The 23431-nt window shown below is 35.8% G+C and overlaps 1 protein-coding gene across 4 annotated transcripts in view; it reads left to right on the top strand.

Moving 5' to 3' along the window:
• Positions 1–23431, top strand: part of MDFIC (MyoD family inhibitor domain containing) — a 108308-nt gene that overhangs the window by 51131 nt on the left and 33746 nt on the right. For all 4 annotated transcript variants that reach the window (XM_045848076.1, XM_045848051.1, XM_045848060.1 and 1 more), the window contains one exon: positions 11115–11390. In XM_045848076.1, the coding sequence (XP_045704032.1) occupies positions 11115–11390 (276 nt within the window). The remainder of the gene's footprint in view (positions 1–11114; positions 11391–23431) is intronic.

Raw genomic sequence — 23431 nt, 5'->3', positions numbered from 1 at the left:
TTCATGGCCATCTCAGAGAAGGGCTTCAGGAAGATTCTCTTTCAGGGGACTTCATGGTTCTTTTCTTATTGGTAACAAGAATTTAGAATCAGGGATTGCCTTAGGGTAGAACAGTCATGAGCCTTTATTTGTTAGGGTAGGGATTTTTCTGGCAATGTAATTTCTTTAACACCGTTGTTAGCATCAATATCTATTTTTTGGACTTGGTGGTGGAAAAGTTTATTTTCTGGTAACTGGAACCAAAAGTTGTATCACATAATGATCTTTGACTCTGGTCCATTGCCTTACCATTTCTGTTCTTGAGTTTTGAGCTCCCTGTGCCTCGTTTAGTCTCAACTTAATGTCTTTCTGTCACTAGCTTTACTTCTGTGGGTAAACAGGTTTGACCAGCAGAGGCTGATCCTTCTGAAGCTGTATCCCTTGTGAATGAGTTATATGAACTACTGATGGGCAGTGAGTGGGGGAAGCATTTGAGAGAGCTTGGAGTTTTAGGCTTCCACAGGCCTTGCTCCTCCATAATATCCCCTATTTCGTTTTTCAGCACTTCACATTTACCTAATCAACACACTAAATTTATGTTTTTATTTTTAAGTATGTTTTATTGAGTATGCTATTGCAGTTGTCCCAATTATTTTTTCCCCTTTGACTCCCTCTGCCTGGTACCCCCATTCCCGCTAACACCCTCCCACCTCCCTCAGTTCATGCCCATGGGTCATGCACATAAATTCTTTGGCTTCTCCATTTCCTATACTCTTCTTAATATCTGCCCTGTCTATTTTGTACCTGCCAATTATGCTTCTTAATCCCTGTACCTTCCCCTGCATTCTCCTCTTTCCCCCTCCCCTCTGGTAACTCTACACGTGATCTCCATTTCTGTGATTCTGTTTCTGTTCTAGTCGTTGGCTTAGTGTTTGTTTTTGTTTTTTAGGTTCAGTTTTTGATAGTTGTGAGTTTGTTGTCATTTTATTTTTCATAGTTTTTGATCTTCTTCTTCTCAGGCAAGTTCCTTTAACATTGCAGATGATAAGGGCTTGGTGATAATGAGTTCCTTTAACTTTACCTTATCTGGGAAGCACTTTATCTACCCTTCCATTCTAAGTGATACCTTTACTGGATAGAGTAATCTAAGTTGTAGGCCCTTGCTTTTCATGACTTGGAATATTTCTTTCCAGTCCCTTCTTGCCTGCAAATTTTCTTTTGAGAAATCAGCTGGTAGTTGTGAACTCCTTTGTAGGTAACTATCCCCTTTTCTCTTGCTGCTTTTTAGATTCTTTCCTTATCTTTAATCTCAGGGAATTTAATTATGATGTGTTTTGGTGTGGCCTTCTTTGGGTCCAACTTGTTTAGTACTCTCTGAGTGACCAGGACTTGCATGTCTATTTTCTTCACCAAATTGGGGAAGATTTCTTTCATTTTTTTTTCAAATAAGTTTTCAATGTCTTGTTCTTTCTCTTTTCTTTATGTCATCCCTATGATTTGAATGTTGGCACTTTCAGAGATATCCCAGAGTCTTATTCTTTTCTTGTTTCTTTGAATTCTTGTTTGTTCATCCTTTACTGGTTGACTGTTTCTCCCTTATCTTCCAAATTGTTGATTTGAACCCCAGCTTTATTTCCTTCACTGTTGATTCCTTATAGATTTTTCTTTATTTCACTTAGTATAGACTTCATTTCTCCTTTTATCCATTTGCTGAACTCGATGAGTTCTCTGAGCATCCTTCTCACCAGTGTTTTAAACTCCGCATCTGATAGGTTGGCTATCTCTGCTTCGCTGAGTTTTTTTTCTGCAATTTTGATCTGTTCTTTTATTTCAGTCATATTTCTTTGTATCTTCAATTTGACATCCTCCCTGTGTTTCTTTCTGTGTATTAGGTAGAGCTGCTTTGACTCCCTGTCTTGGTACATTTGTTATGTTGTAGAGGGTAGATCCTTAGATGTTTATCAGGGTGGGGCAACCCACTTTGCCACTTTGTGGTGCTGTATGTGGGGCAGGGGGTCATAGAGGGAACAATGTCCCTTGCTGGGCTTACCCTATTTCCAGTCACTTCTGCCACTTCTGTTATGCTCCTGGTGCTCTTTTAGCTGCTGCCTTGGTGCTAAATCTTCAAGTGGGTTGGTTTCCATACCTTCCAGGACCATGAAGGTCCTATAAATGGACTCTCCTGAGAGACTGGCTGTTTTTTCTGCCACTCCAACCCCCACTGATTTTTACAGCCAGAAGTTATGAGGCTTTATTTTCCCAGGACTATAACCTTGGGCTGAGTGGTCTGACCTGGGGCTGGGATCACGTGTTCCCTAGGTGTCCCTCCTGCTTTTTATCTTCCATGTGAATGTTGGACTGCCCACTGCCGCCTTGACACTACAACACCGTGTCTTCTCTGCTCCGCTCCTGGTCTCCACCCTTCCTACCTGTCTAGGTGAATATTTCTTCTTTAAATCCTTGGTTTTCAGACTTTCCTACAGTTTGATTTTCTGGTAGTTGCGGTTGTTTTTTGTTTTGAGGTTAGTTGTGATCCTTCTTATGTTTGTGTGAGGAGGCGATGTGTGTCTCCCTATGCCTTCGTCTTGGCTGGAGCACTAAATTTAGACCATAAGAAATAATTTGGCTGCTGAAATTCAGCTAATATGTACAGCTATCTAAACTTTATGGTTCTATATCACTGGCCAGGGCTGTTGCTTATGGTTCTAAATATATCTATGAACTGCAGAAAGGCAGTGCAGATCTTGTTCTACTCACCAAGGCCTGCACTCAGGTAAGGATGGCTATTTGAAATTTGTCAGTACAGAGGAGAGTACCTTCTTGGATTTACACAATTTCAAACTTATTTGACTATTGCCGGTTAGGGCTATGTTGCTTCCAGGTAAAAACAACTTTCTGTAATAAAAGTTGCCTACTTTTTTTAGCTGGCCTTTCTTTTTGCCTTGGCCAGTTGGAATGGTGTTTGTTGTTTTATTGTAACAGCTACTGAAAGCCATAAGAAGTTCAATACACTGATATGTGAGCAGTTTCCTACAGAGTTACCCGAAAGCGCCAGTCTTAAATACATACTGTCTGTGTTCCAAGGACTTATGGTAGCTTATTTTCATTAAGTACTTTACTAGTGTTTCATATTATCCACTGATTCTCTAGGCAAGGAGGAAGCAATCCCACTGTCCCCATTCTTGCCTTTTCTTAGTATCACATTTCAGCCTCCTGATGCTGGTTACTGTATTAGATAGGAGTTCTTGATTTCTAGGTTTTTGACTTGTGTCTTTGCTTTATCAGAGAGCTCTTACCACATGGAGGAGGGCTAATGGCACCAAAGGCAGGTGTAGATTCTAGGACCTATATCAGAAAGCATTTCTTCATCTATTCAAGTGTGTTAATGTATATATTATGTTGAAATCTAAGAGCACTACATGCTTCTTAGTGGAGGGCCTGCTTACATGCTTTGTGGTCCTTGAAAGCTGTAATCAGTGTAAAATTCTCTGGGTGAATTCTCAAGTTCCTAGTATTTGGAATTTTCAGTGTATGCTTTTCATAGCTATTATCTACCCTGTTTTTACTGTAGTATACATTGCTCAATGTTTGTAGATAACACTTGAATGTGTTGTATCACACCATGATACACAATCAGGTGCTTTTTAAGCACCTTAAAAAATAAAAACTAATCATTATTTTTCATCTTTTCCTATAAAATTTATGATGAAAAACTAGCAAGTTTGAAGAAATGCTTAACTGAAAGTCTAAAGATGGATGTATGAGTAGTAGCTACTGAAACTTCTTACGTTGCTACATATTGTTTTAAGAATTCTGAGGACAGCTTTTGTTTGTTGAAACTAATGCACTAATAGTAGGGCTTTCCAAACTTTTGCTTGCATGCTAACCAATTATTTAAAAAACAAAACAAATGCCTTTAATATCTAAAAAAATGTGTATTCATCCTGAATATGCCCATTATTACCACTGAAAAAACTCAGGAGTGATTCTTCAAAAGACCATGAAGATATTATTATTCCTTGTAAAGTTATATCATAAGAATTTCAGTATGTAAAATAGGTTTCTGGAAGATGGTTGCTTTGTGCTTTTTTTGAATCGAATTAATATATTTTCTGTCATACAAAAACACTGTTTAGGCTATTTATTTCTGTAAAATACAGGTACATATACATTCATTTAGATATACTTATAGAGTTATAAATAATTATAAGCAGAGGCCAACTTTATCAGTTGAGTCAGAGAATAAAGGATATCATGGCAAATGCAAGTCCCATATTCTCTGTGGATTATATGGGAGGGCAGCATGATCTTTTAAAATATAAATAAAACTTGTAGACAGCAATCCATAATGAAATCTGTTAATTTAAACTGACAATATTCTGTTCTCAAATATGTGACAAGTAGGCTCATATAATCCAGATAAATTAATTGAAAACTATTGTGTGTAGTAGCTGGCATTAAGTAAGGCCAAACTTGTCATTCACTTAAGGATAAAAACAAACATTAGAGTAAAATTATACTGGAAGAAGAGATGATAAAAACTTTGTTATTCATTGATTGACTGTCTGGTATTTTTTTTTTAAGATTTGCATGTATTACTTTTTAGTAAATATCAACTGCTTGCCCTGGGTGGTGCACCTCAGTGGACTGAGTGCTGGCCTGCAAACTAAAGGGTCACTGATTCAATCCCCAGTCAGGGTACATGCCTGGGTTACGGGCCAGACAGATCAGGTCCCAAGTAGAATGAGTGCATGAGGCAACACACAAGGATGTTTTTCTCCCTTGCTCCCTCCCTTCCCATCTCTAAAAATAAATAAATCTTTTTAAAGAAGAAAAAATACCAATCACTTTTTTAAATTTTTGTTTTATTTTTCTTTGAAGTCATCATTTTTTTTAAAAAACTGAAAGGTAGTTTGTGTATTTGTTTGGAACTTACTCACTTACAAAAAAAGTTTTGGGTTGGTATATTGTGGGAAACCTTGGTAACGCAATAAAAAATAAAAGGAAAATGGTAAATCAGATAAGAATGTGAAAAAATTAAGGTAGGATAGTGTAAGGAAAAGGAAAAACATGGATGGAACTTGTAAGTTAAACCAACTTTTATCCATAAGGTATTAGCTTTTCGTCTCATTTGCCAGTGATGATCATAATGCCTAGGGAGATGAGATAAGTTTCTGAATTTCACAGAACTCGGAAATACTGACCCTAGAATTCAAACCCTAGTGAGTCTTGTTTAAAGCCTATGTATATCCCACCACCTGTTGTTGCTAGTGTCTTGAGGAAAACAATTATGCACAAATTGCTCCTTTTATAAAAGTGACAAACTTGTCCAGTTTGCTTGAGACTATTCTGGTTTTAAAACTGAAAGTTCTAGCCCTGGCTGGCATAGCTCAGTGGATTGAGCTCAGGCTGTGAACCAAAGTGTTGCAGGTTCAATTCCCGGTCAGGGTAAATGCCTGGGTTGCAGGCCATGACCCCCAGCAACCGCACATTGATGTTTCTCTTTCTCTCTCTTTCTCCCTCCCTTCCCTCTCTAAAAATAAATAAATAAAATCTTTAAAAAAAAATACCACAACTGAAAGTTCTGCACCCCAGCACCTCCTTTTGTCCAGCGCAAAGCGAGATAGTTGGCCACCTACCTGACTTCCTCCCAGCCATGGTAAGGAGAGAAAGTTGAGGGCGTTAGAAAGTTTTCTTCAAATGGCAGAGTACAGCTGAGTACTTTTCTTCCAAACTACATAATGCATCATCCTCCCTCATTGATAATCAGCTTCTGCATTGTAAAACTGAGCTGCTGCTTTCTGAGCTCTAACACAGGCTGTGGATTTGGTGGTAGTCTTTATCCTGCTATTAATATATTGGGGTTTTTTTTCATAGTACTTGTGGTATGTACCCAAATGACTTTTGGTTCATTTGGGCTATGGGTAGTTTAAGTATTTACATGTATATATACCATACATATTTGTCAAAAGGCCCTGGTAGAAGCTATTAATGTTTCCTGAATGAATCCCAGTGTTAATCCCATGGTTAGATAAAAGTTTATTTTTTATGTAATAGTATGAGGTGATCATTCTACATCAGTGAGAGGCTCCCCTTCCCACTGACATGCAGATTCCTTCTGTTTGTCTTCTGTAGCATCTCTTAAGATATTTCCCTCATTTGTGGTCAAAGCTATGTTGTTTCCAAGGGCCAGAAAGAAAGCATGGGGAGGGCACACTCATGCCCAAAGGTTTAGGATTAAAAGTGGCAGAAATAAATTTCTGCTCTCATTACTTCAGATCTAACATGGATACATGGCTGAACCAAACTGCAGGGAAGGCTGGGAAATGGGTTAGCCTGGTGCCCAGAACACTTTGGGGAGTGGATGTGTGGAACAGCTAGCAGTCTCCCCCTCTAGGCCCGAATTAATTATGTTTAAGTACTTTCTAAATGCTTTTTTTAAATACAGAAAATAATCTCTTCTCCAAACAATTTCTAAAGTTTTATCCTCTTGTTTTAAGAAGAAGTGCCTCCAAACCCTGCTACCCAAGGATTTCTTTTGCAATGATGAAAACTGCATTACTATTGCAATACTATTAGGTGTGTGATATCATCACAAGAAAATTCCCTCCATCCTGCAAATTCCCAGTCATGTAGTCACAAGATTTTATTGGTATCCTCAAATTGGTCAATGTTCAAAAAAGTCACAATTCTAAAATATGTTTCAATATATTAATATATACAGTAAATAAAGTGAAGATGGAAAATCCAATATATGATAAAAGAGTCCAGAAGCTCAAGAGGTAAATAAAAATGTTCAAGAGGTAGATAAAAATTTTTCTGAAGTCTTTTGGAGTAGAATGAATGACACAGAGGTAGAAAGTGCCAGAAGCTTCCAGACTGTAAGCATTAGAATTCAGGGGCCCCTCAGGGTCTGCCCACTGAGAAAGGTTTGCATCAAGCTGATAAACAGAGCTGTCCATTAGCACATATATTTTAGCTGATATTAGCCTAAATTTACCTTACAACAATAAATAAAATAATTTTATTATATTTGTGCATATTGAAGTAATTTAAAGCTTTTATTTATACATGCATACTATATATATTTATATAGCAAAACTTTTAAATATATATGTGTGTATATAAAATCACTACCATTGTGTGTATATATGTGTTCATGTTTATCTCATAGTGACTATAGAGTAGCAGAGTTACTGGGAACCCACCCAAAGCCTGTAACTCTCCTTGGGAAGTGTAATTCAGTTTCTAGTCATTTCCTGCCCCCACCCTCACTCTCATATTCTATTTAGATCATTTTGTTACTGATAATTTTAAATCCTAAGCATTTAATTTTGATTTTTTATATATGTGTGCAATAACCATTTGAACCAAATGGCATAATAATTCTTTTATAATTTTATTAAATCTGATTTATGTGAAGAGACCAGCAACTGTGGATGCATTGCTCATGGTAATAGATTATATGCTATATGAAAATGTTGCTTTTGTTGCTTCTCCAACAGGTGTAGTTTCAAGTATGGTTAATACTAAGCTACAATATCACACATATAAAAAATTTATCAAAAGAAGTTTATGCTGTTGACTCATAACTCCCATATTTATTGTTATTACTGAAAATCGCTAGATCTAATTCTATTGGTTTCCTTCCAGATGGAGCCTAGAAAGCACAGTATTTCTTGAGTCATTTGTAACTATTCACTATGGATATTAGAATTACAATCATGCTGCATTGTATGAACAACGATTTAAAAAATTCTTTACACATATGGTAAGCAGGTGACCGATGCTATCCAGGTTTGAAGATGCTGAGTGTTCATATAACTGGTATTTAAATTTTTGATGTGTATTGCGTTTGTTACTGAATATCAAGAATATGTTATTTTGCTTATAAAGAGCAAGTTCAAAATGGGGTCTTTTGTAGAAGCACTCATCCTGTTTAGAATGATATAAGAGAAGCCTGAATGTTCACATATCAAACAAAGTGCCAGCTTTCTGTGGAAAATAGGTGTCAAAAAGTTTCTTTGTATCACTAACGCATGTGATTATATAGTACAAAATGCAGAGTTTGTAAAATTTCTTGAATATACAGGCAAAAAAATGAATAATTCAAAACAACCCATAAGTTTTACATTCTATTGTCCCTTTATAACGCAGGCAGAAGATAGCAGTATGCTCCCAATAGAGCTGAATTTGCACAAGTTACACCTCTGAAAATGCCAGATGGTCTATGGTCTACTTTTGAGAGCTGTCACATATGTAAAGATTTGAAAAAAGAAAGACAGCTGAATGAGAGCAGTGGATCGTTAAAGGGAGAGTGAGGGTCCCTAGGCATTACTTGTGTTTTAAGAAGTATTGTGTCATTCCCATATTAGCATGTTTTTTTAAAGCCATACACAACTTTTACACAATAAGAAAAAGAAATCTGTTTAAAGTCAAGTAGTTATGGTTTAGTCAGTCAGAATTTTTGTTCTTTATGAAATAATAAAATCGTTCTTCCTACTTGGTTTTAGTTGTTATTATTTTAAATCCTCACCTGAGGATGTGCTTATTGATTTTAGAAAGAGAGGCAGGGAGAGAGAGAGAAAAAATAACACTGATGTGGAAGAGAAACAGTTGCTTTCTGAATGCACCCTTACTGGGGATCAAATCCGAATCCTAGGTATGTGCCCTTACCAGGGATGGGACCCACAACCTTTTGATGTATGAGTTGGTGCTCCAACCAACTGAGACACCCAGCCAAGGGCAATTGTTATTTTACTGTAAGAATCAGGTGTTATGCATGAATAATTATTGATGAAATTAAAATAAGTGTCTCTTGAGATAACCAATATATCTAGGGTTTATCCAGTTTTGTTTTGACATATGTACTGCATGCATCTGACAGAATCATATCACTAGGAAAGTTTTAATGTTAAAAAAAAAAGAAAAAAAAACTAGAATGAAGAGATAATACTTGGTTACCTGACCATAAAACTACAGTAAAAATAATTAGGTGACAATGAAACAAAAAATTAAGGTACTATAGTTTATCTGCCAACATAAATAGACATCATTTTGAAGACTGAGATGTAGATAAATCATGACAGATATGTTTAAATATCACTCCAGCCATACCCAGTAATTTGCCTATAGTAGAAAAAGGTCAGATCTGCCACTTTAAGAATTTGGTGGAAAGACATAGTTGTCTTTTAACACCTTTATTTTTATGTATTGAGGGGGTTTAACTATTAGGTAGTGATTTTAAATTTATCTCAGATTACGGAATATGACAAGACATTTTTGATAAGAAATCTCCCCGGTATTGGTCAATGACATTTCAACTTAACCAAGCTCTCAGATTGCTTGAATTATTCTTTTCAGAAAAAAAAAAAACCTGGCCCAGTATGTTCCATTTATTGGTGAAATTACTGGAAAGTGCTCTGAAAAGAGCACCAAATTAGGTTTAACTGTCTTCTTTGGCATTCCTTTAAATAAATATATATAACTAGCTTTATGTTTAATAGCAGTCATTAGGATGTCATTCTCGTTGATACAAGAAGTTACAGGAGAGCATAATAATCTCTAGATCAAAAGATTACTCACCCATAAGAAATAGATCTGTTGCAGATGCCTTGATTGCCAATTCTAGTTATATGAAGGGCATCTATATGTTTTAAACAGAGAAGTAATCCTTTCTCTCGTTTTTATCTTTATATCAGCAGTTGTGAGAAAAGTAAAATGTTTTGATACATTTTACAACCATTACTTGGTGTTATTCACAAATATTTAATTTTTGACAATTTTTCTTTGTTTATTATTGAATAACTTAAAAACTATGAGACATTTATGTATTGGTTTTGTAAATTGGGTATTAAGGGTATGAGAGCATGCTTTTGTTTAAGTATAAAAATCAGTTTGTCTTTTCCTTGAAATCTGTACATTCATGAGTAGAATATTTTCATATATAAAGATGTTTATCTTCAAAAGACATAGGATATGAAACAACAGACATAAACAATATGTGCTAAAAACATTCTTAAATGAAAACTGCCTTCTTTATAAAAAAAAATATATGCTGAGCCTTAGCTAGTTCTCAGATCATGTAAAATCAGTCCCTTTTTAGACATTATATGGTTTTGCATACAATAGACTCTAAGTTGAAGAGTTCTTAGTATTTTGACTTAATTTACATTTTGTAAGTGTTCATAATTATAAATTGAAAAGAAAACTAATTATATAGCAGTTTTAGATTCGGAAATTCTAGGAGATTATAAAAGTAAATTTTGGCAATAATGGTTTTTGTTATTACTGTTGTTTTTAACTGAAATGCTTTGATCGATAGCATTGCTTAGGAGCTATATAATCAAGATAAATGTTGATTTTAATAATCTTATTATTTAACCAGTATAAAAAAGTAACCCTTTTTGGGGAGATTAGAGCTCTTAGCTGCAAAACCAGAAACCATTTTAGCTAATTTAAATAGAAAATAAATCTATTAGCAGCACAGAGACTCTCAAGAGTTACACAGCTAAAGATCATGCCTCTACATTCAACCAAGCTTCTCTAAAGTAAACCTTACTAATGTGCTTTTGGCCCATGGGTCTGCTAGGAATTGAACATCAAACACTGGACCCCACAATATTTCTATATATTGCCTAGCTTTGATACTTCAATCCATTGTTCTTTTTCCTTTATTTCAAAAGATAAATCAGTAGTTTACCATTATTGGGAATAGTGAGATAATACTTTTGTGTCTCTGGCATCCATAAGAGGACCTGATACATAGAAAATCATCTACTTTTGCTGTTTAATGAGTGTCAAATTACTTCTTTGGATTTCTAACTTCAATTTCATTAAAAAACAAAACATTTTTTTCTCTTTTTTAAATATTTCTGTATAATGGCACCTTTGATGACCCCTTTTCTCATTTTCCCTTTTAGGAAGGATGCTTTCCCTATATTTATTTGTTATTATTTATGTTATGTATTTTGTTTATTATTACTATATACATACTTAGTAGTGTTTTACTTTCTTTCCCCTTTCATTTTTAGCATCATGAGTAAAATTCAAAAAAGTCTATTACTGAATGTATTTTATTTTAAAATATTAATTTATTTTTTAATCTAATTAACTTTTCCTGCTTTTTAACTTAGCCCAACCTCAGCGCTTGCCTCAGCTTCTAACTTCAGCACAGGAACCAAGTGAGGAGGAAATAGACAAGATAAAGGACTGCCACAAAAGTCTGAGCAATGGAAATGGAATTCACCGTGGGGCCAAAACTATATCTGCAGATAGTCGAAGATTTTCAGCTCCCGTTTCTCAAAAAATGCATAGGAAAATTCAGTCCAGCTTGTCTGTAAATAGTGATATCAATAAGAAGAGTAAAGTAAATGCTGTCTTTTCCCAAAAGCCAGGCTCTTCACCTGAAGGTAAGTTTGAGATACATACATATTTTATTTGACCATGTGTAAAATCCTATTCACTAATATTTAATAATTATTTGATTAAGTAAACTTAAATGAAGAATCTTGCTTATCTGTCAGACAAAAGGGAAATTTGGTAAAATGCAGCTTAAATCCCCAAAGGAGAGCACAGGCTGTGAAAAGAAGCATTGGCAGCTGACATCCTGCTTTTAGATTGTCTTCTTCAGTGAGTAGTCATTAGTTTATATATACCTACTTCTTTTTAAAAACCACATTTAAAAATATGAATGCAACATTGTGGTGCCACATGAATGTATGGGAATATTTTTCCTGTTTCTGGTTTAATATGTTATTATGTGGTTCAGAGATAAGATTACTTGCTTGCAAATCAGTTCTTAAATATGCAAAACAAAACCAGAAAAAGATTTGGTAATTTTTATCTTCTTGCCAAGGAGTGGGACAAGTAATCTGTGTTGCTTGACTGACCAGCATCTTTCAGCTACCTTGCCCCATTCTAAGCTCACTGTGGTCTGGTCTTTAGCTCCTCTCAGGAACTAATTATTACCTCTTCAACTCTGTCTCATCCTGCCCTTGGCCAGATTAGTCAGGTTAAATACTATGAATCCAAGAAAGTTTTTTTTTTTATTTTAACACAAGTCCATGTCATGACATGTGTTTATAACTTAGACTTTTTAATTTTTTATACAAATGGCTTTCTGTATTACATTAAAAAAGGAATAATCTCCCTCATATTTAGGATTCCAAATTTCTCGTAACATATCCATGTTCTTCTGTTCTTCCTCTCTCCACTTTAACAGTTCTTAAGCATCAAAACACTCAAATATTGCATCATATATAGATATATATATCTATATATGATAAGATATATATATCTTTTAAAAGATTTTATTTATTTATTTATAGATGGGAAGTAGGGAAAAATAGGGAAAGAAATATCACTGTGTGGTTGCCTCTCATGTCACCCCAACTGTGGACCTGGCCTGTAACACAAGCATGTGCCCTGACTGGTCATTGAACTGGTCACTCTTTGGTTCTCAGTCCAGCACTCAATCCACTAAGCCACACCAGCCAGGGCTGTATATTTATTTCTTATTCCCTTTGCTTTCTATTTTAATTGCCATGGAATTTTAAATAAAGGAAATTCTGTGGATGCTTCTGTGAAGTTGGCCATGCTTATTCATAAAGATAAATTGAGTTGTAAATATAAAATTGTATGGAGAGGTAGCAGTAATGAGTAGGAGAAAGGATATTACATTTTGGGTACAGGTGCTCAAATTCAACTAAGGTAAAGTGTTAGGTTGATCAAATGATATGATAATAAATGTTCTGTGTAGTTCCAGGTCAGTGACACTACTTTCCAAACTAATTAGATTGAAAGGGACATGATTGACACTTTAAAATTAGTTTGACATGTTAGATATGTGGTCATCTCTGAAGCACAGGTAGGCTGTTAACTAAACTGGCTCTCCAGGGAGTTGGGAAGGCAATGCAATTTTCTTTAGAGGATCTTCATTTTCAGGTGATTGGGTGAAATAATTGAATTCAATTGAAATCCACTTGTTTTTTACATTTAAATTTACTTAGTATATCCCTATCCTCTTATTTTTCATTTGATATTTACTTATTATAAAAAATAGTAACACATATCAATCCAACTTAAAATTACTTATGAAATTTTTATAAAGTTTGTTATTATTTGCTTACTTTCAATATCATGTATCGATCTTTCAATGTCATGTATGGATTTATTTCTGATGTAAGAATGCAGCTTCCTAAGCAATGTAGGAAGGAAGAGGAAAACCAATAGTACATAAATGAAATAAAGTTCTGTAATTCTTGTTCTCCTCCCTCTCTCTCTTCATTTTTTTGTTTCTTCTTTTTACATACACACTCACACTGATAGCCCACCACAAAGACATGGAAGAGGGAAGTCCTTGTAATCCTGATATTATCACAAAATTTGTTGCAGATTGGGTTTTGGGGGTATGAGAAGTTTGAAGCACAGATGATTAAAAATACGGTACAGCATCTTATCCCCAACTTTGCTGTTAGGCTATAGAATTTAGCCAGTTGTAAGTTTATTTTATTTTGAGTGCTTAAATCTAGATGAAAATTCCATTGTCCTAGTTCACATTTTCTCCAATGTGTTCGTATTTTTGCTGCTCTTTAAGGTTGTGACCTAAATTTTTTTGTTTCTTCTGATTTTCAGTTTTAAAGTTAAGTTTATTTTCTTGGCAATACACTGTAGTTAAACAAGCAAACAAACAAACACACAGGGGAAAAAAACAGGCATAGAACTGGTAGATGGGAAATGAAAAGAAAAACATTCTCATCTCTGCCATCAGATAACTGGGGGCCTTGGGTTTCCCTGGGGCTTCTTTTTCTATAAAGTGGTGTGAATGTGTGGATTAGAAATCTTCAAAGTAAGTTTCAGTTCCAAGATTTTGTGATGCTGTCTTTACAGCAAAGCTGCTTTGCTCTATAGACAGGTCTTTTATTTTATAGACTGTGTGGGATGCTTGGTTGATAAGAAATATAGTACCTGTGGAATAGAATAGGGCAACAGCAGAAATGATTTTGATGACATAGCATCTGGATTTCAGGAGGACTATATTTCAGAACAGCAAGTCTTGGACAAGCTTGATTTGTTACACTAATAAAAATGGATATAAATTATTTTTTAAAAAGCAATAACAATGGGGAGATTTGATAGCTAGAATTTTCTCAATTCTATGCTTTTTGTTTGTTTTAATTTTTTCTTAATTCTTCATCATCTATATCTGTTCTTACAACAAAATAAGCAAACAAGTAGTAAAATAATATTCACTGAAAACCTGAAAAATCAGCTGACCATGCCCAGTTTGACAACGTATGTTTTTTTGTGAATGAATGGTTATCATGGTTATGCTCTTCATATTGCACATAAATAATATCAACAAGTAGAGGGGCATTTTGTGGTTCAGATGATAGAATTAATATTTAGTACTTCATTTCATAGTACCTCAGTAAGAGCCTTAAGAACTTCTTTGCTGATCATGTTTGGAAAACACTGCTAAGATAAGGGCCTGTTGCATATACAAAGGTAAAGATTGATCCAGCCACATAATTGAGACAGTGAGTTGGTGACATGTTATAATATGTTTAACTGTGGCTTGAGTACACATAGACACATAGACATGTGCTCTATCAGATTCTTTTTTTAAGCTGTCTTGATTCATGTAGTTACTTAGATTTATACTATGTATGAGGTATTGTTCTGTTTCGCTCATATGAACTCATTTAATCCTCCCAGCAGCTCTGTAATGCTATGAACTATATGTAATTATCTAATTCTAAATGAGGAAACTGAGACACAAAAAAGTTAATTAAAACCACCAAAGTCAATTGGTAATTGATAAAATTGAAATTTAAACCCAGATAATTCTGAATCCACAGTCTATGCTACTAACCACTGATATTTTGCCTTTTTAAAGTCCTCCAAGAAAAGGATACTTTACTAGCCATTCCAGCATCACATTGGATATTGGTGTTACAGCTGAGGATGAGGCAGGGATATTCTTATTACTATAAATTTGCCTTCTTGAAGCCCTTCTATCCAAATTTTTAAAAACATTTCTTATACCTCTACCCAGTGTTTGTTTTCCTTCCTACTAGACTCTAAATTATTGAAAGACTGGACTGAGTCTGAGTCATTTTTTTTTTCCATTTTTCAATTTATGGTGATGCCCAGTATATTAGCTTCATAGACTTTCCCTGGAGCTAGTAAGCAGTATAGTGTTTTAACTAGCACTGAAAAGTAAATGGGTGCTTATATTCATTTAAAAAATGTTCTTTTGAAAAGTACATTTTATATAGTAGAGGAGAAAAATACCATGTGAGAAAATATAAAGGTTTTTAAATTAGTAGATTTCTACTTGTTTTTCTTAATTAAATATTTTCATACATAATTTTTCTCATTGCATCACCCAGGTGAAGAGTTTTGAGACTAAATGTTTAAGATTCTTGACCTTTGAAATGATTATAGTATAATTTATTTTCTTTTTATAAAAAATATTTTATTTATTTACTTTTTAAAGAGAGAAGGAGAGAGGGAGAAAGAAAGGTTACAAAAATATCAATGTGCAGGAGATACATTAATCAGTTGCCTCTCACATGCTCCCAACTGGGAACCTGGATACAACCCAGGCATGTGCCCTGACTGGGAATCAAACCCGTAACCTTTTTGTTCACAGGCTGGCATTCAGTCCACGGAGCCTCATCAGCCAGGGCAGTATAATTTATCTTCAACAACATTGAAATTGCCAAGGGTTTTCATTAGATTCTAACATACTTTTCTTATCATAGGAATGACGAATCCTAACACATTTTAGGTGTGCCAATTATTTTGTAAAAATTAAGTTTCAACAAATATATTTTTAGAAGAGATTTTGTGCTTTTTAAGGAATATTCAATTATTTGCACTCTATGTTGATAGATTCAGTATTTATAGTGAAGTGCATATCCAATCCCAGCAGGTCATTGAACTCAAGTGTTGAACAACAGGGTCAGGAACATTTCATGCATAGCAATATCTAGGATCGGGCACTTTTTTAATTACACAGAAGTAGTTATGCTAGTTATTAGAATGTAGACTCTGGAACAAGTGTGCTTTGTGAAAGTTGGTTTCACTGACCAGTGATGTGTCTTTGGGTAGTTTTCTTAACTTTCTTATGCTTCAGTGTCCTATCTATAAAATGGGGTCTAGTACCTACTTCACAGCATTGTTGTGAAGAGTACTTGAGTTGACAGTACATTATTTGAAATATTTGAAATGTTAACTCCTGTTTTCATCATTATCATTAAGGAACACAGAGGGAGGGGTCAGGAATATTAGCTTTCTGGAGAAGGCAATGCCTGGGTAGAGACCTGAAAGATAAGATTAGGTTGGAGTTGAGGGAAGCATTCAAGACTGAAGTGACCTTATGAAATAATGTGTTTTGTTCAGAGAACCATGAACTATTTGTTGTTTCTGAAAAGCTGAATTAGGATAAATAAGACTGGAAAGGCAAGAAAGAAACAGTCCAGGGCAGCTTGGAATGTCCTGTATTTCAAAGCTATGTAGCCAGGTATATATGACTTTTCAGAAGGACATCATTTTTTTTTCTCATTAGAGGACATATATTATTATTATTATTCATTGCTTTTCAAGAGAGAAAGGGCGAGAGGAAGGAAATGAGAAACATTGATGTGAGAGAGAAGCATCGATTGGTCGCCTCCTCTATGTGCTGTCCTCTATGTACACATTTGGACCAGTGGGTCACAAGAAACCGTGCCCAGACCAGAGATTGAACCCACAACTTAGGCATGTGTCCTGACTAGGAATCAAGCCCACAACCTCTCAGTTATGGGATGATGCTCCAACCAACTGAGCCACAACAGCCGGGGCTCTAAATCGTTTAGTATCCTTTATATGTCTTTGATACATTGTATTTTCTTTTCTCTCCATAATGTAGAAATTTCTTAGATCAATTATGTAAGAACTGTTACCATAAATAAAACCAATGAATTGGTTTTAGATTTGTTGACCTTTGGATGCTAACAAGTTCTTTAGGAAGCCTCGGAACCTATGGAGGGACTTAAGCTCAACCCTCCGATTTTACCAGTTCTCTCTCATTCCCTTTCTTTAAACTATTCCCTTGGCTTCTAGCCTGTATGATATTTATCTGTCTCCTTTAGACTTCTCTCACCTTTCTTTTTAGTGTATTTACCCTATATTCATAGTGTAGACATTTTTTTTACAACATCCTATAGAAACAATCACACCCTCAGCAGGGAGGAGGACAGCCATAGGTCTGTGGGAGACAGACTGGGTGGGGTGCACAGCCTTCGAAGGGCTGTGCCATAATTGTACAGAACAGTTTGAAAAGCCCACTAGGTGATCAGTATATGTCTCGCCCCCTTCTTCCTTGAGAATCACTGGTATAAAATGGTAAAAATCTATTTTCTTGACCTTATAGCTTTTTCTTATCATCATCTGTAAACCCTGACCTAACTCCTTGATCTTGAAATTGTGCCTTTACTGCAATGCATAGAGTTCCTGGCACACATGGTTAAGTAACAGCTGAATACCTTTGCTTCTTTTTAGACTGGATTGTTCTCATAATTTTTCTTGCCTTCTTGATCTTTGCTCTTCAGAACTCAACTCAGGCATCATATTCTGATGCTCTAACTTTGGGCAAATTGCCCCTATTATAACTGCCACATATGAAATGAAACTGAAATTCATCTGTTTTTCTGCACTAAAATGTAATCTCAGTGAAGACAAACACTCTGTCTTATTCATCTCTTGATTTTCAGCATACAGCCTAGTGCCTAGCTTATCATAAGTTTTCAGTAAATGTTAAAGCACATAAGGAATAGAAACATCAATACTTACTCTTTAACATTCTGTAGATATTATAGTTGAAGCCTCCAAATGGCTGAAATTTATCTCAAGGGAGAGAGTAGGGGAAATACTAGGCAGTGCTAATATTTGAGCTAAAAGAAAGGGAAAATGAAACTCAACTGAGGCAGGATTGGAACTCAGAACTCCTGCCTATCACCCCATTAAGTTTTCTCATTATTCTATATGGTTTCAGCTATATTTTTGTATGATTTTAGAAATGTGAAATTGAAATTGAATGGTTCATTCTTAGTTTTCATAGTATTAAAAATCTTATTTAGCCCTGGCTGGCGTAGCTCAGTGGACTGAGCGCGGGCTGCGAACCAGTGTCGCAGGTTTGATTCCCACTCAGGGCACATCCCTGGGTTGCAGGCCATGACCCCCAGCAGCCGCACATTGATGTTTCTCTCTCTATATATATATCTCCCTCCCTTCTCTCTCTAAAAAAAATAAATAAATAAAATCTTTAAAAAAATCTTATTCATTTTCCCCATTAAAAATTCTCAGTTTTGCCTGTAATGGTAAAAGTAGGAACTACTTTTATCCTTCCACTAGTATTTTAGTGGAAGGATAATAGGACTTTATGATATGACGATAGAATAATATTCTGGGACTTCGGCAAGATATGTTGGTACATCCCTCAAAATACTTAATTTGCTTGGATGATGCTTTGTTTTGTTCTGTTTTCTGAGGCACAGTGCCTTTTATCCATGTCAGAATAGGTTTAAAATTCTGCTTTCTTGATTAGGTTCCAGTTAAAGAGGGAGAAAAGGCAGAAAACTGTACTTGAACAACAATAAAAAATGTTAAAAAATAAAAAAAAATTATTCTTTCTCATGCAATATTTGCCAGCTCATTGGAAAAGAGGATTTTAATAAATTTAACTGCCTAGCCAACAAATTGAATGGAACAACACTAATACAAACAGAAGGGTGTGTGTATATGTGTAGAGAGCAGACATGATCAAAGTTGTAGATGTAAAAGTATAAGTCATTCTTTAATTTTAAATCATTGCTTCTTTGATTTAATCTTTTTTGTAGTTTTTCCATTATTTACTTAAAATATTTAATTATTTTTTCTTAAAAATAAACAATTATCTATCCAAAATATTATAAGTGGTAAGTTTACTTTAGGGCTGAACATAGATATTTAAATACACTTCCTTTAGAGTTTAGGAAAATAGGTTAACTAATAATTTATGACTTATAGTAAATTATTTTTATACCCATCCATTTGATGAGGGGCAAAGAAAAGATTTTACAAGGCTATAAAATAAATATAATTTAACATTTGTAATATAGAAACACCTCCAGCTCCTAATATGCCTCAAATCTGAGAGTGCTTCTTTGATAATAACTGACAGCTTTGCAAGCCATGTTGAAGAAGACATAGATGCTATTAGCTATGTATGGACTCCACCTTTGATTTCTTTGTTTTGTAAACAAACTGTTTTAGGCCACTGCTCAAAGAATTTATATTAGCTTAGCATTCACTCAGGAGATGGGTGGGGAGGAAATAAAACAATGGAAATACAGATAGATTGGCCAGGAAGCTTTCGGGTGTGGGGCATCAGAGTATGGAGACTGTTTAGAAACCCAGTGTCAGAATAATAGGTGAAATTGAAAGAATTGTACAAACCTTAAGGCCCTATTAATATACACCAAGGTTTTAATTTTTGTTTTGTATAGTGATGAAAAGTTTAGATGATGCTTTTATTAGGTAAAACAGTAATAGGTAAATAAAGTAGCCAAGCTTCTATAGGATAAGAGTTTGTTTTCAATACCAAGAGCTGTTCCAAGTATCAGTAGTGGAAATCCTGAAGGTAATCTTTGGGGTTTCAGGATTGAGTGAAAGGCCCAGGCCTGGGCTAAAGCCAAATAAAAGGAGCAGCAGTCAGACATGCATCCTAAGCAGGACTGTCATTAATATTTTAGTTCAGTTAGCTAGGAAAATACAGAAATTAGCATGTCATGAGGAATCGTTGAATATTGTTTGAAGTTGACCATGAGTTGGATTTTAGACCTGTTCAATTTCAAATGGTGACATGCAATCCAAAAGCATTTGAAAATACACACTGGGCCTTGAACAAAGAAGTTAGAAGTAAACATACTAATTTATATTTGTTCTCATAGAGGGGATATTTAAAACGGAATCTCAATGAGTTTTCCTGAATAGAGATTTAAGAGAAAAGGTTGGATGGATGAAAACTGAATGACTCAGGGATCACTGGAGGCCATCAAATTTGGTGGGATGGAAATGTGTGTTCAGCTTGAGTAGAGTTTTCTCCAGAGGTGATGTCAGAAATAAGTCAGAATGAGGCCATGGCACTGATAAGATCACCTAGGGGAGAGATCAAAGGGGGGAGAGAAGAAGATATATAAGGCTGAGAGAAAACAAAGGTGAGAGAAGAAACAGATTGGAGAGGGTGATGTCCTGGAAGACAGTGTTGTAAGAACACTGTATCAGATACTGCACCAGATGTTATTGACAGTTTCAGGATGAGTACTAAAATGATTTTGTTGGATTTAACAATGTGGATATTATTTGGCTACCTAATTAAGGGCCTTTTTCATGGAGTAGCCAGAAAAATGTGGGTTATGAATTATGTGGAAACACAGGAGCTCCAGAAAGGCCAGAGTCCAGGTTGAAAGTGTGGGTTAGGGAGGTTGTTTTGTGTTACTTTGTTTTAATGTGGGAAAGTTTTGTGTGTTTACATTTGCATGGAAAGGATTCAGGAAAGAGAGAAAGCATTTGAAGATCTTAAGAAGATAATAATGATACCTTCATGAGGAGCCAGCATCTTATTCCTTTAGAGTTGAGATCTAGAGTTGAGTATAATGAAACATGTGAATTTGTTACAGAACAGACCAGGGTGGGGGGGGGGGTGAACAATATATTATTACCAAAAGGACCCCCCTTTTTTCTCTGGGGGTTTCACCCCTCTCTGTACTAGGTTCACTTTGCCTGCCACCAGAGGAAAGACGTCTCTCAATGCCAGAGATTGGTGAAAAGGAAAGGAATTATTTATTTAAAAGTTATACAGACTTAGAGTAATGACTTAATGTCTTCATTAGAATACTGAAGTTCTTTAGAATACCCACAAATGCACACAGTCCTTCTTTCTCCCCTTTGCCAAGACCGGGGTACCGTATCTCAGGAAAAGAAGTAGAAGTCTGTGATTCATGCTCCTGGCACCATCAGCTGTGTCGTCACCATGATTTCCAGTTAATCCAAAGCCATGTGGCACCTTCTCATGGCCCACCAGCAAGAGTCCTTTCACTCCTTTTCTTCCAGGCAAAGTCTCTTCTGCTGCCTAAGCCACATGGCAAAAGGGAGCAACCCAAAGCCAAGTGGTCCCAACCTCTGCCCAAGCTGCGTGGTGAATTCCAGCTCCTCCAAAGCTGTGTGGTCCTGTCTTGGTATGGCTGCCTTGCCTGGGTTTAAATTCCCGAGCAGATCTTCCTCTGCAGCCCCATTTCTGACTCCTCTCACAATCAGTTACACCTGCCAGCATACCTGTATTCTTCCAGCTTTACTGGGCTGCCATAATAAGTCTGGGTAGGCATGGCCCCATGGCTTGGAGCCAATCATCTCCAAGCTCCCACAAAGGTGCTGTAACCAAGGGGAGTTGCTTTCCAGTTGCATCCTAGGTTGAAGTCACTCCCCTCCCCATATTTCAAAGCATGGCCATAACTATTTAACATATCTATGAAACCAGTTAAAGGCCATAGATAGTTAAATGACAATGCCAGAGGTTAGCTGCAAAGCTGTTGCTATGCAAAACAGCTCTCAATGGCCCTGCTCCATATGTCCCATCCCCCAGCTCAAACTGGTGGGGGTGAGGACATTGTATATATATTTTTCTCTTAATATTCCCTGAACACCCTGAGTTCTGGACCCCATTACAAATCCCCATTTGGGCCCCCCCCTCCTTGGCTGCACCTTGTTACAAATTCACATCTATTGTTAAAGCAAGAGAACTGAGCAACCAAAGGACCTTTACTGAATGGTTAACCTAGACAACTCCACCCTGTATGGGTTATGTGGTTGATTAATCTTAGAAGCCTTTGAGTAATTCTGAGAGTCATTCTTTGGAATCACTTTGCATAAGGAAATGTAACCTTTAAAACTACTTAAAAGCCTATCTCAACTCCTACTCTCACTTCATTCCAGAAGTAGTTACTGCATTTGGATAGATGTAAGGCATTGATAGGGCAGGCGTTTATGATTCTGAGTTCCAAATTTCTGACTTTGTTAAGTTAGAGATTCCAAGTTAACTTCCAAGTTAGAGATTCCAAGTTAACTTCCATTCCAAGTTAATGGAAGTAGATGGATTCTTATACTTTAGATTGTTAAGGCCCCTAATTGAATTTAATAAAAGCTTTTACACAAAAGAGTAGTGGCCCAAAGGAAATAAAACATAAATAAGTAAACAAGCAGTTAAAGAGTTAGAAAAAAAGTGTAGGAAAGATAAGTAAATAGAAAACAGTAGCTTAATTTAAAAATGTATTTAAAGTAAATTTATGTTTGCTTATGAAGAGTAGGCCACCTTAAAAGGCTTAAAGGGTTAAGACTTAACCTATAATAAATTGGAATTTTGATTAATTGTTGTAGTCTCTTATATAATAATTCTGATCATTTTGGGGCTTCTTTGAGAATCTGACAAAAGTTTTTAAGAAAGATGGAAACAGAATATTGTTCCTCTTCTTTTGTTCTGGGAAGTAACCAAAGACATTGAGTGCTTTCAGATATCTTATTTTAAAGTCAAATGTCTCTAAGACTTGAACAGTGAAGAGGATATCGAATAATCGGCCAGGATTTTGATTTTGATCTGAGTGAACTACCAAGCACATGGCAGGATTTAAGCAGATAACTTACATGATCTGACTTACCATTTTTAAACATTACCTGCTTTTTGTGCTGAGAGTAGACTACAGGTACACAAAGGTCAAAGAAGGGAGTCCTGCTCTGTGACTCTTGCCATAATTCAGATGGGTGGTAATACGGTTGGATCAAGATGGCATTGTCGAAATGTTGTTACATATAGAGCAAGATTCTACTGAAGGACAAGATTGCTCTGTGAGATAAAGACAGTAGTTAAAGATGACTGCAACTTATTTGGCCTTAGCAGTTGAAAGCATGGAGTTGCCATTAACAGAGATAGGAAGACTGAGTGAAGAACACGGTTTGGTTCTGGGAGGAAGATCAGGAGTTTATTTTTGAACATGTTGTATTTAAATGATTGTTATCTATCCAAGTGATGATATGAGATAGTTGGTTGGATAGAGGAGTGTGAAGTTCAGAAGAAAGGTATGAACGTTGTGTGAGTCATCAGAGTTCAGAATGTTCAGTGGATGAGGTCACCTAGCACTGGGGTTCTCAACCCTGGCATCCTGCATATTTGTAATTAGAGCTTCTAGGCTTTGTCCCCAGAATGCAATGGAATGGGGCCAAGGCATCAGCTTCTTTAGAAGCTATCCACAGTAGGTAAAGTTAAGTTCCAAGAACTGTAGAAGTCAGAAAGTGAAGAACAACTGTGAAAAAACTGAGGATCAGTAACCCATAATGGAAAAGGAACCAACAAAAAGGGACAGCTTAGAAGAAA

This window comes from Phyllostomus hastatus, unplaced genomic scaffold (assembly GCF_019186645.2).
Source record: "Phyllostomus hastatus isolate PE091 unplaced genomic scaffold, TTU_PhHast_1.1 phas_contig_118, whole genome shotgun sequence".
Lineage (NCBI taxonomy): Eukaryota > Metazoa > Chordata > Mammalia > Chiroptera > Phyllostomidae > Phyllostomus > Phyllostomus hastatus.
Note: the sequence above shows the minus strand (reverse complement) of the source record. Positions and strands in the feature narration are given on the sequence as shown.